Source organism: Durio zibethinus, chromosome 1 (genome assembly GCF_047325235.1).
Source record: "Durio zibethinus cultivar Kanyao isolate XHJ-2024 chromosome 1, ASM4732523v1, whole genome shotgun sequence".
Lineage (NCBI taxonomy): Eukaryota > Viridiplantae > Streptophyta > Magnoliopsida > Malvales > Malvaceae > Durio > Durio zibethinus.
The window spans coordinates 31,675,494-31,689,140 of NC_143162.1; the positions used below are offsets into that span (position 1 = coordinate 31,675,494).

At 29.5% G+C, this 13,647-nt stretch overlaps 1 protein-coding gene across 1 annotated transcript; it reads right to left on the reverse strand.

The window, feature by feature from the left end:
- Positions 1–333: 333 nt before the first annotated feature.
- LOC111311245 (uncharacterized) lies at positions 334–3,106 on the reverse strand. The gene is made up of 3 exons (XM_022910619.2): positions 1,912–3,106; positions 795–1,023; positions 334–682 (listed from the first exon to the last, which is right to left on the reverse strand). The coding sequence occupies exons 1-3, from the start codon at positions 2,820–2,822 to the stop codon at positions 509–511; spliced, it is 1,314 nt and encodes a 437-aa protein (XP_022766354.1). The 5' UTR covers positions 2,823–3,106; the 3' UTR covers positions 334–508.
- Positions 3,107–13,647: the final 10,541 nt, after the last annotated feature.

Below are 13,647 nucleotides of genomic sequence, written 5' to 3' on the forward strand. Positions count from 1 at the left end.
TTCGACTAACAGTGATAGCAAATGCCTGGCATTTATAAACATAAACTATAAAAGGAATGATATCAAATCTCTTTGTCGGAAACTCTGGATATCCAAGGTGGATTTCAAAAAGAGACTTTTAACTAGAGTTTCTGGTTTTCTGCAACCGTCGTGCTCCTGATATCCTACCACGTAGCCACCATCGAGTACCAGAAAGGAGAGACGATATTCAAAATTTGCAGATAAAGACATTCAAATTGTTGATGGCTTGATGTTATGGATCATAACAATGAAGCCAGTTCAATCAGCCCCACAAAAAAGCTTATATAAAAAAGGATGGACATGTAAAGGAAATGATATAAACCTGCTGAAAACTGATCTTCCATTCATATACAAGAGTTATGTACAAGTTACATTTGCCAATGAAACCTCAAATATAATCTCTCAACCTCCAATGAGCTTTTGCTCACCAGGGTGACCTCTTCAAGTACATAAAATTAATTTAAAAAAAAAACGTTTTCAGGCAAAACTAATCTCTTAAGACATCTGTATCACAAAATTTGCCATCCATACTGTTCTGAACAGCTCTGACTGCGGCTACCCTAGCAGCAGTTGCCGCCCTATTTGCAGCCAGGACTGTCTTGTTCACTTGTTCATCCACCCGGCGAAGGTTAATAGCATTAGCTGCTGTTTTTCTAGCAGCCTGCAGACCAAAAAAATATCACAAAAAATTAATGAACAGAACTCCAGCTTTTATGGCAAATTAACAAAGAAGGTAAATACATTATAGAAGCCATCGACATCAAATAAAATACCTGAACTGCTCGAAGGATAGCATCAGTAACCGGGGGTAGAGGGGTTTTAAGGGTGCCGGAATCCCACTCACCACATCTCTTGTCACCACTCCGGAAAGTATACAAGCCATATCCTTGCTTTCGACCTTCATGCCACGATCCCTCATAACAGTGACCGTTGGCAAAGTGATAAACGCCAAATCCATGCATTTTGTCTCCAAAATACTCTCCAGCATATTTATCTCCGTTCCTACAAGACAAAACCATCAAATTTTATAAAGATTATGGTCTCCTTAATAGAATAGAAATGATTTACCTAAACCAAGAAAAATCAACCTAAACTCCCAAGTAAAGAAACAAGTTCATTATGAATATAAACGAAGATGTTCTATTAAGGAATAATAACCTAAGCAAAGTATTAAACATTCATAAAAGGAAATTAATTCTCTTCAGCTTTCATTCGTTGAATCCAAAGACATAGGATCCACAACCAATCATCAGGTCAGCAACAACCACATTTACGGGTGAAGACTTAAATGCGAAGTCAATTCTTCTTTCTTGCTATACAAAAAAAACAATTGAATTTTGGAAAGCTGCTGAAAAAGTAAAATGCAACAGAATTGAGCTGGATATACTCAACTCATCATAATTCTGAAAGTAGAAACATGAAAAAGGTAAATTTTATTAAAGAAAAAAAGTGCAAAATATTAAAGTAGAAGTTCAATAATCCCCAGAGTAAATCTCCCTTCATGCCAAACTTGAAGATATCAAAAGTAAACGCCAAGTATTACTTTCTCATGATTAGTATTTCTGGGTCATCCTAGCAATCTAGAATTCCAAACACAAAAAGAGAAATAACACAAAAATTCCATAATCTCAACAAACACTCAATACATCCATGGAAACAGAGCAAAGCTCTGAGTAAAAAATGAAAAATATTTAGACCACAACGCCATTTTCTTTAAAATCAATCACGAGTATTTTCATGGTAGAACTTGAAAAAGTAAATAGTAACACAAATTCAAGAAGTTCAACCCACAAAGCTAACTTTTTTTGAAAAGAAAAATCCATCTTTTCTCTCGAACATCACCATTCATTTTCTAAAGGAGAAGAAAGACCCAATAATTTATTTTCATACCTGAAATGATAGTAGCCAAGTCCATGTTTAACCCCAGACTTGAATTCCCCAACATAGCAACTCCCATCAGCGCAAGTCTGAACACCAACACCATGACTCTGTCCATTACACCATTCACCAGAATAAGAATCCCCTGTATAAAACCTATAAACCCCAAATCCATGCCTTAAACCCTGTCTATATTGGCCTCTATATCTACTCCCTCTACTCCAGCTCTCCACTCCATACCCATCATATCTCCCTTCTACCCAATCTCCTTCATATCTCCCATTCACGAAATAGTTATAAACCCCACTCCCATTACATTTTCCCTTATGAAATTCACCTTCATAAAAATCCCCATTGCTATAAAACTCCACCCCTTCTCTTACAGCCAGCTGAAGTCTTTCTTTTTCTTTGTTGTTTTTGTTACATTTGGTTTCTCCAATGAACCATTGAACAGGCTTCGAATTGGGTTTTGAAAGGTGGAGTCTTTCTTTGAAACAAGCAATGCCTTGGTTGATTAAAGCTTTGTTTTTCGAAGCGATAAAAAGGGTAATAGCGACGAAGATTAAGGCTAACAAGAGGTTTTCCGATGTGGGAATTTCTTCTCTTTTAAGATAAAAGCAAAAGAAGATGAAAGAGAAAAAAGTGAAGAAAGAGACTGAGGCCATGGCGAAAACCGGGTTGAACCGAACCGGAGTAATCCTCGGTGACATCGAACATGACTTCTTTGGTGGCGGTTTCTTTTTTTTCTTATCTTTTAGTAACGACTCTGGATGCTGGTAGTCGTCTTTTTCTTCTTGTTCTTTCCTAAAGTCATCTTCAGTGATGGAAGACATACTCTGTATGGACGATCGGACGGTTGGCGATGAACGGAGCAACGACGACTGCATTCGTGTTAGCTTCGCCTGGCTCTTTAGGCCATCCATTTCTTCTCCTTTTTTTTCCCTTTTTCCCGGTTGGGTCCCACCCCAAAAATACGGGAACGTCTGATTTAAACAAATTTCACCTCCACTGACCTTTCCTGTATCGTGAGATTCTTATCACAACCGTTGTTCTTGAAGCCCCTGGCGACATCTCAGGCGGCGAACGTTAAACCAGCGCCGCTAGTACAACCGCGCACGTTAGCACCATCAAGGAAGGAAAGAGATTTTCTTTTTAAAATTTTTGCGGTTTTTTTAATTTCTTTTTGTTTGGGAGAAAGAGTGAATCTGGAGATTTAGACAGGGCCTTTCGATTTATATTCATGGTGTAATAGGGAAGGGTTGATTCAATTTAAGCCGTTGGATGAAGATGTGATGGCTGGGATTATTGGTGGATTACTAGCCGTTGGATTAAATTATAGAGGTCCCGGTCTTGACGGGAAGATATGGTCGTCGGATCTAGATTCCGGGCCTTTTAGCTTTACTGTGGCAGGCAGAGCCGGCACGTGCCATCACCTGTTTTTACAATTTTTTGCATTTCATGTGAGAAACGCTTTTCAATATCACATTTTACGAAATTAAACTTCTCCATAGTCCCTTCGCCGTTAATCAATGTACGGTCGAAGATTCACGCTTTAGACGGTTGAGATTTGATGGTGTGTCACGTGAGGGCAGGGCTGATAAGAAATGGGATTTTTCTTTGGAGTAATAATCATTGTCAAAAACAAAGATTTATGATAATTATAGATTCACGTCTGGAAATAATATTAAATTTTGATATATAAATTAATCGAAAAGGAATTCGTTATTCTTTATAATTAAGTTTAAATTTTTAACTAAAATCTCAAATACATTAAACTGTATGAGATAATATATCTTTAAAATATCTTAAAAGAGGAAGATTAAATCTTTATAAAACTTAAAAATATCATTGATCAAATTATTTTTTAGAGTAAAATTTTGATTTGATTTGATTTTTTTTCTTGATTGAGAATGCTGAATTTTCTTTGGAAAAGATAAGGTAATGAGGGAATTAAATTACTTTAATTTTTTTATACGCAGGAAATCATAGTTAGAGAATAGGATAAAAAAATTATATGTAATAGGATATGAATTTTAATTTTATTAAATGTCATTTATTAAAAATAATTATATAAATTAATTAAATTAAAATTTATATTTGAATTACTTAGATTTTTTTAAAAATAATTGCTTAGACTTTAATGCAAAGAAAAATAAATAAATATGAGCATATAGCAATTGGACCGCCCATATTATAGGAAAATTGAGAAGTAAGGTCTTGTCTCCGTACTGTTAATGTTTAATGTCAAATAAATTAATTGCATGTTATTTTCTATTGCTGTGATTGGACTTTTCTTTGTACCATCTTTTTGTTAGCTAGTAGGTGGATACTTAGTGCACGTTGCATTTGCAATGTTTTCAAATGTATTAGCTTTATTTGTCAGTTGAAAAAAAGTGAAAATTAATGAAGAAATAGGCAAGATTTACAAGGTTCAATGTATTGATGATGTAGTAACACGAGAAAATGAATAGAAGAAAGTTGAGGTACTCATTATCTATGAATAAGAGAAATTCTTTTTTGTTATCATTCAATAAAGGTTTTATTTTTATAAAAGGTATTTTAGAATAAAATTATCAACACATCAAATCAATATGAAAAATGTGTTCTTAAAATTGTCTAAAGAGATCAGGTATGGATTACTCTATTTGACTAATAACTTTTGATAATTGTTTTTCGCTTTTCCTTTATAAATAATAAATAAAACAAATAAAATTAAAAATGAATTAAAAAAACAAAAATTAAATAACAAAAGTATTATTTTAATAGTTTCAAATATAAAAAAAAAAATTGATATATTTTTTTATTATTTTCTTCATATCATTACATTTCTGCTAATCAATGCTACTAGCTACATCTAAAATAGTTAAATCTGAAGTAACCCTTTGTATTTATTTTACAGATAAAGTTAAAAAAGTAGATCTTGATTTATACATATCTTTGAATACATTGAACATTATTCAATTAACAAGTAATTTCTGTCAACTTTTGCAGGCTCCCGCATTGGAGATTAACCATACAAAATTTAGTTTGACTAAAAATTCAGTGACATGATGTCACAGCCACTAAGTGAGATCAAACAATCAGTATTATGTGAGTAAAATAAATAAATAAATTAATTAATTATCATAATCAATGTAGGTAACATTACGTAGTTTTCATAGCTTGAAATATCCTTTGATCACATTATTAAAATAAAATATTGGTTTTCTTCTCAATTATAATTTAATTTTGTATGAAACATTTTGAGAGTAAAATTATAGATGTTTCACATGATGTGAAATAGTATGCATTTAAAATTAATAGGAAAAAATTAAATTAAGCATGAAAATACCTTATATATATATATATATTTTTTTTTTTTTCGTAGCTGAAAAGTAATGCAAGTTTAATTTTAGCACCCACTAATATGTTCTTCTGCCACGGGAATCTTGCCAATCTTGATAGTAAATCTTCTAAATAAAATATTTTGGAAATGCTTCTTATCTCTCTAGGTTTGAATTGCAATTGCTCCATCAATCTGTTTCACTTTTGGGTTCACTATCCAAAGGTGTTATAACGTCTAGATTCGGAGATTTATCGTTAAATATTAATTTAAAGAGTCGTCACTAAATTTTTTTGTTTATATGCGATTGGTCACTTAAAAAATTTATCATTTCAAAAAATACCTAAACTTGACTAAAGGTCCTTAAAAAAATAAGTTTAGGTCTATTAACCAGAACAAGATTCGAGAGTTTGATTACGTGTAAGAAAGGTTATAGCACTCTCATAATGTTCATCGAAAGATGGTACCAGCTTGATTTTTTATTATCCGATAAGCCTTAAAAATTTTATCAAGTAATTAATTATTGAAAATTATTCTTAATTAACTCCAATACTTTTGACAAAAAATTAAGAAAATTCTCTCACCTCAAGAGTATGCAAGAAAACTATTATTTTACTTACAGAGATTCCATCGTCGGATTATTTAACATTTAAAAAAAATTCAAGAAAAAAAAATAAAATAAAAAGGAATAATGATTCAACTCTTGATATAAATCTTTTTCTTTTCATAAAAAAAAAACACATTGCTTTTATACAAAAAAAATTGATACTTTCAACTTTTCTTTAAAATATTTTTCTTGATAATTTTTATTTTTAAAGAAAATTGATACTTTCAACTTTTCCTCAAAATGTTTTTTTTTTTTTGAAATTTTAATTTTAAGAAAAATTGATATTTTTAACTTTACCTCAAAATACTTTTTGAAAAATTTATTTTATAAATTTTACTTCAAAAGAAAATTGATACTTTCAACATTTCTCAAAAAATATATATTTTTAAAATTTTTATTTTAGGAAAAGCATTTAAAAAAATAAATTAAAATTAAAATTAAGGAATACCAAATAATTCTAATTTTAAAACAATAATAATAAATAAATAAATAAATAGAAAAAAAAAAAAACCTTAAGGCGACTCGGCTCAGCAGCTGGAATCGACTCGGCTTTAGGAAGAAAAACGGCTTGAAGGAATGACTCGACAAAAAGCGGCTCGACTCGGCTCCAAGGGTCGGCTGACACTCGGGTCAGACGCGGATCAAAAACGGGCTGACGTTCGGGTCATGTCAGATCTTGACAAAATGCACGGATTCTCTGAGACTTTAAACACAAAAGTGATGTCATTTTTGGACGGTATAAAGGGCTCCAACCTTCTGCTCATCCATAGATTGCTTTTTTTCTTCTCTCTCTTCTTTCTTTTTCTCTTTTTTTCTCTCTAAAAGATCTCAGATTTTGGTTGAATGTTCTATCAGAATCTGAAAAAACATGTCAAAAACTTCAAAGTCGACCGAAAAATTTGTCAAAAAATTCACCGAAATCTGAAAATTTTCAAAAATTTTTCAAAAAAAAAAATGCCGAAATCTTCAAAAATTTTCCTAAAAATTCTATAGCTGCCTTCGAACTTTTTTGCTTCTGTTTTCTCTTCATTTTCTTTCTGTGTGTCTATTCTATGTGATCTATGGACCTATTTATAAGAATTAATCAGAAGAGTTTCTAATCAATCTCAATTTTTTTTTAGATTTATATTCAATCTTTAAATCCAATCCTAACTCTATCAACCCCCAAATTTATGGCAGAATACATTTCAATTTTTTTTATCTTAATCTCAGCCGAAAAATTGATAAAAAAAAAGATAAAATTAGAAAAAAAGATAAAATATATATATACTAATAGATAATTAATAGATAAATAATAAATAATATTAATAGATAAATAATAAAAATTATATATAAATAATAATAATAATAAATAAAAAATAAAAATGCAAATGGGCTTACCCATTTGGATCAGGCCCAATTAATTCGAGCCTGGACCAAATTGAGTATCTACAAAAGGTAAGGAAATAATCACCACCTAAAGTTTAGAACTCGGAAAATCTGAAATTTTTTTTTTGTTTTATTTATTTGTGTAGCATATGCTTAAGGCATAGTCATATAGCATCAATTTCATTACCAAAAAAGGAGACTTTGCCTTTCTTATTTTGTACAAAGAAAGGTCGAAATCAAAAATAAGAATTATTGTCGTAATGATTTTGTGTCAGCCCGACGAATTTGGGAATGAAATAAAAATATAACGAAATCGCCACCAATCTTTTTTTGGCTAGGTGCGTTTGGCCATATATTAAAATTTATCTTTTAATAAAATATTAAAATTTATTAAAAAAATAATTTTATAGTCTGTGAAACAGTCTGAATTCAAGAGTCGGTTACGCGTGAGAAATGATTAGCACCCTCATAGTGCTCGTTTAAGAACGGTATCACTTAATTACGTGTTATACTTTGATTTTAATAAAAAAACAGTCTTATTTTCGGCATTTGAAAAATAATTTTCTTTTTTTTCATTTATTGAAAATGAATTTTTTAAAAAAAGTTTATTATTCAAATTTTATTTGAGAAAAATAAATTAGAATTTTTTATTGAAATAATTCTTAAAATGTTCTAGTACGTTGGTAACATTAAAAGAACTCTTTCTCACCTAAAGATTTCTTAGGCATCATTTCTTAGAATACCTTAGAATCTCATCCTTGGAGGTTTAAATTTACTTTTTGTTAAAAAAAATTATGCCATGCATGCAATGCAAATGCCAACATGTTGATGCACACATTTTATTTTTTATTTAAAAATTTTATTAATTTTTATTACTATTTATTATTATTTAAAACTTTGAAGAAAAGAAGAATTTTATTATATTGAAGATTTTCTATAAATATTTCAATACGTTGGTAATATTTAAAAAATATATCTTCTCACCTAGGGATTTCTTAAAGCATCTCTACTTGAAATACTTTTAGAATCCCATCATCGGATAAAATTTTTTTTCTCATTTTTTATTACTTATTCTTAATTTATTAGTTAATTTTTATTATTTAATTTTTTACCAAGAAAAAGAGAATTTTTATTGTATTAAAATTTTTTTTATAAATACTCTAATACACTGGTAGTATTTAAAAAAAAAATTTCTCACCTAGAGATTTTATAAGTATCACTACTCGAAATACTTACGAATCTCATCGTCGGATAAAATTTTTTTCTGATATTTTTTATTAATTTATATTATTAGAAAGTTCATTTTTATTATTTTTAATATTTTTTAAAGTTTATTTTAAAATTAACAAAATTATAAAAAAAATTTAACTACATATTTCATCATTTAATCTAACAAATATAAATATTTTAATATGCATAAATATTAATATAAAAATATATAAAAAATAAAATTTTTTTTATCTGAACTGGACCGATTAACGGTCCAATCAACTCGAGTCCAATCGATTCGACGGTTCTGACTAGTTTGAACTGGTTCACTAGTGGTTCGACACTGATTCAATTGGACCAATCTTAGGTTGAGGCAAAAGTGGGTAGCAGGTCAGGTTATGCGGATCCTGGGTCGAATCTGAGTCTTAAATTTGAAGACTTTCCTTTTATTAAAACATCAGAAATAAGTCCAACCCAAAGATTATTAAATTGAAATCTATACAAAAAATTTGCTTCTCCAAAACAAGAAGAAATTTCAATATCATATCCTCAATATTAAGAATTTTTTTAGGTTATTATTAGGTATGAAAACAGTGACAAATTTTGAATAGCAGAATCAGTTTGCTAATTCCATTAAAAAATTTAATGGAATCCTGAAAGACATGTTAAAGCAAATTTTAGTTAATGCTACTGCCTATTTGCAAGTTCCTGTAATTTTCACAAAGCTAGCAAGCACTGACTCTTGCCAATCTTATTTGATCTTTGATGAAAACTTTTGCCGAATTAACACAAAAGCTTCCCTCTAACTTGCTTAGATATTATGGCAAAAGATACCTTTAATTTGATTCCTTTACACATGTTAATTTGCATAGATTAGTAAGAAAAGTCAATCGATTACATCTTGTTTCCTCTTTCTTTAATTACTTACGATTTTTTAGGTACATAACAATTTATCTTGAGATTTAAATTTGAGATTTTTAAAATGAAATCTTAAATTCTAACCATTAGGGTGTCCCATTTGAATATCTTGCCTCTCTTTTATGCATAATACCTCACTGAAAAAAATCAGCTCTTATAAGTCTATAAGTACCATGGACAACGGCTTTTAGTCATTTACTTGCACTAGTTTAGCTACAAAATTAAAATTCTGAGATTGGATCAGAAAGTTGTAGGACAATGAGTCAAGCTTGGAGAAGGAATTAGCTTGATAGGTTTTTTTTTCCAAGCCTCAACTTTTATATTTCTTCTTAATCTCAAAAAGGTTGTGATATGAATTTGAAACTTAACACAATTAATTTATACTATTATCCTTTAAACGTAATATTTAATAAATTTAAAATATAAATCACAACACCTACAACTTTTTTTTTGTCCCCAATTATAATCTCATTTGTAAATAAAAAAAAGTAATATAAAACGACAAAGAATTTTCTTAGTGCTGCTGATCCTAAACTTGTCTATGTATATGAATCAGGTACACCAAAATTTATAATTCAGTACATCACTTAACTCCTCTAACATGCTCTGTTTCAGATAATAAATTGAACCATTTTATTTTTTTCCTTTCACAAGCATACTTCCCCATAGTTGCAGATACATGTAAAAACAAGATAAGCAACATAAATAATGTTCGATTATTGCAGTCTGTAATACTGTATTGAGGATATATACTACACAGCATGACCATGCTTCATTCTGAACCTTCAGTCAGTGACTTGACGGCTTTAAATATGAACCTGTCTTCAATTTAATTTGCTCCTCCGAATATTCAACCATGTTCCTGTTTCCAAAAGCGAATTTAGTATCTGTTTCTGCCCGGGCATGGCCAATACTATTGTTAAGTTCTTTAATGCAATTAATCTTGTCATTGCTCATTCATTTCTAGCTGGAAGAATGAATCAGCTCTGGAGAAGTAAAATTACTTGTAGTCAAGCTGATTATAGGAATGATTAGTTTTAAGCACTGCCAAAGAGAATAATTTGCTTCATTACTGATAGACAGAGTTAGACAGTTTAGATCTGTAACACTGGTAAGCAAATATGGTTGTCAAGATGAAAAGGACCTGTCCAGTTTAGAATTATTTGCTGCAATAATTATTGTTTTTATGAGTAGTAGCGGCTACAACAAACATCTTCGAATAGTGTTGTAAATGTCACTTTTTTTTTCTAAGTTTATTTCGTTTTCATCAATTACGGAATGCAATAGAGACTAGATTGAATAGTTTTAAGATATAATAAAATCTTATTTTTATACAATACAATAATTATTGTTAGTATAGATTATATTTTTATATACTGTCAGTAAATCAAGAAAAAACTTACATAAAATTTATATGATGAAATTCATGAAATTCTCTATTAAAATCAATTAAACAAACACTAAAATCAAAAATTAAAAGCGTTAGATTAAAAATTCTTAATACATAGGTCAAATATACAAATTTTGAAAAATTTTGATATATTTTTTAAATGGACATTTTAAATAAAATTTTACTAAATTTTTTACTATTAAGTAAATATTAATCAAATTTAATTATAAAATAAACATTAATAAAATTTAATTATAAATAGTACTTTCAATAATTTTTTTTACATATTATTGATCTTCTCATTAAACTCTATCAATATTCGAATTTTTTATTAAAATTTTATTAAATTATTTTAATAAAAAACTTTACAAATTTCATCTGAAAATTTTCATATAAGTTTTTTTTTCCATTAAACCGTACCATATATCTCATTAATGAAAAAATATAAATTTTTACTAGTTCTTTCTTTCTCTTTAAAAAACCTATAACCTAGTGGCTTCTTTCCATTGTTGTCGTCCCTTCTCACTAAGAAACTTCAAAAACTCACAAAAACTTATCTTAGCCTCTTAAGTCCCAATCTAAGCTCTTTTTCGTGAGAAAATTCTTTGTTGGTTTCCCTTTTTGTTTTGTCCCTTTTGCTTTTGGCGTTGTAGTTCCCATTCCAAGGATGGTGGTTTTTTAGTTTTTTTTTTCTTTTAAATTTTTTAGAGATTTTTGTAGGTTTTGTTGTTATGGTTTTCGGGTGGCTGTGATAATATTTTTTTGATAATAGGTTGGTATTAAGGACTGGGATGATGGTAGTCATGACAATATTGGCAGAAGGTGATTAAAGGCATAGAAGTGGGGTGTTGTTAGTGGTCTGGTGGTTTCGACTTTGAGTGCTTGAAGACTGGGTTATCATTGCTAATGAATGGTGGATTAGTGAGCCATGAATTGAGGTGGCTATGAGGTTGGGTCATGGTGGTTATGTTGGGGTCTAGTGAGGCTTGGATCTAGTGGGTGTGGCAAAATGGGGTCTTGGTTTTGGTTTGTTTGGATGGTGGTGGTTAAGTTATTGCGTCAGTGAGGGGTGTGTATTTTCGTTTTAGTTGGCCTCCTACCTAGTTTTTCCATACAATTTTTAGGCTCAATTTTAAAAAGCCAATCTGGGATCAAATCCTAAATTTCCTATGATTTAGAGAAGATTTTTCTCCATTGAATTGTGTTGCCAAGTTAGGCTGTGACAGGGTAGGCGATCAAAAGAATTCAACAGTCGAATTCAAGCAATTCGGCTGATTAAAGTTTTTTTCTAAGTTTTTTGCTTCTTTTTTTTTTTACTTTTTTTTCTAAACTAATTAATGAAATAATAATAATATATACAATAATTATGCTTAATAAACAAAAAAACATGATCAAAATATCTGAATTGGTTTACATTGGACATATAAATGCAATTCAGATGCAGTTTGATCAATCTGGATAAAATTAAATGTCTACAGCTACCTCTCTTTGCACATTACTGAAAATCAATAATAGAGTAAATACCCAAAGACAACAATTTTGTCCACTTAAGCATGTACTAATTTTTTTAAAAACAAATTTAAAAGCTTTTCTCATTAAAAGTTTTGAATAAAAATAAATCGAAACTAAAGCATAGGTATCACTGTTGAAAAAATAACTTCTTATATCACCATAAAAAGAAAACTCAAATATCACTATTAAAAAAATGCAAATGAGTTCGGATATCACCACAAAAAAGACTCGAATATCACTATCAAGAGAATGTAAATGATTTCGGATATCACTAAATAAGAATACTTGAATATCACCATCAAGAAAATGCAAATGTAGAGAAAAATGCAAATGCAAATTCAAACTTTAAATTCGGATATCACCATCTAGTGATTTTGAAAATGTCTTGGATATCACCACCAAGAAAATGAAATTCAAACTTTAACACTTGGATATCACCACCGAAAAAATGTAATTTCAGCTTTAACACTAAGATATCACCATCGAGAAAATGTAATTTCAACTTTAACACTTGGATATTACCACTGAAAAGATGAAATTCAAACTTTTAATGCTCGATATCATCATCAAGTGATTCTCTCGGATATCAGCATCGAAAAAAATGAAATCCATACTTTAATACTTGGATATCACCACCGAATACTTTGAAACAATTTATCACAACATTTTTCTTGATTGATGCCTATTTCATTGGGTTTACAACTTTCATGTCAGCTAGATTAGGCTTGAAGCTCTTATTTTGTTCTATCTCATTGAAATTCCTAAAAGTTTTTTATCTTTTGAATATGTTTTTGGCCTTTTTTTTTTCTTATTTAATGTTTTCAAAATTGGTGAGCACCACTGCAATGCAAATGTTTTCTCTTAAAATGATGATGCAAATGAAATGCAAATGTTTTTTACAAAAATGTCAATGCATACTTTCCTATCAATAATGGACAAGCTAATGATCCAAATGCAAAGTCAAAAGATGCAAATGCAAAGTCTAAAGATTTAAATGCTCAAAATTTTCTTTTCTTAAAAAACTAAGTCAAAATATACAACTACCCAAAATCTTCTTTTCTTAAATTTTCCAAAGTTATTGTTCTTTCAATCTCAAATCTTTCATCTCATTTCAATTCCAAATCCTTTCTTTACTGCTCATTTTTCATCAATTTCTGCTTTCTTTCTTGACAATTTGGATTTCTTGACTTTTTTTTTTCATTTTTTTCATTTTCAGATCAAACATGGATATGATCAACTTGAACTTGACAAACAATCAAACTGTGATGAAACTTAATTGATTAAATATACTTTTGTATTAAAAAGTGTTTCCTATGGTGCCACTTATTTTCCTCAAAAAAAAATTCAAAATTTTATTTTCCTTCCTTAAAAACATTTTATTTTAATGAGGAAATTCTAACCAAAAAATTATCTTAATCAACC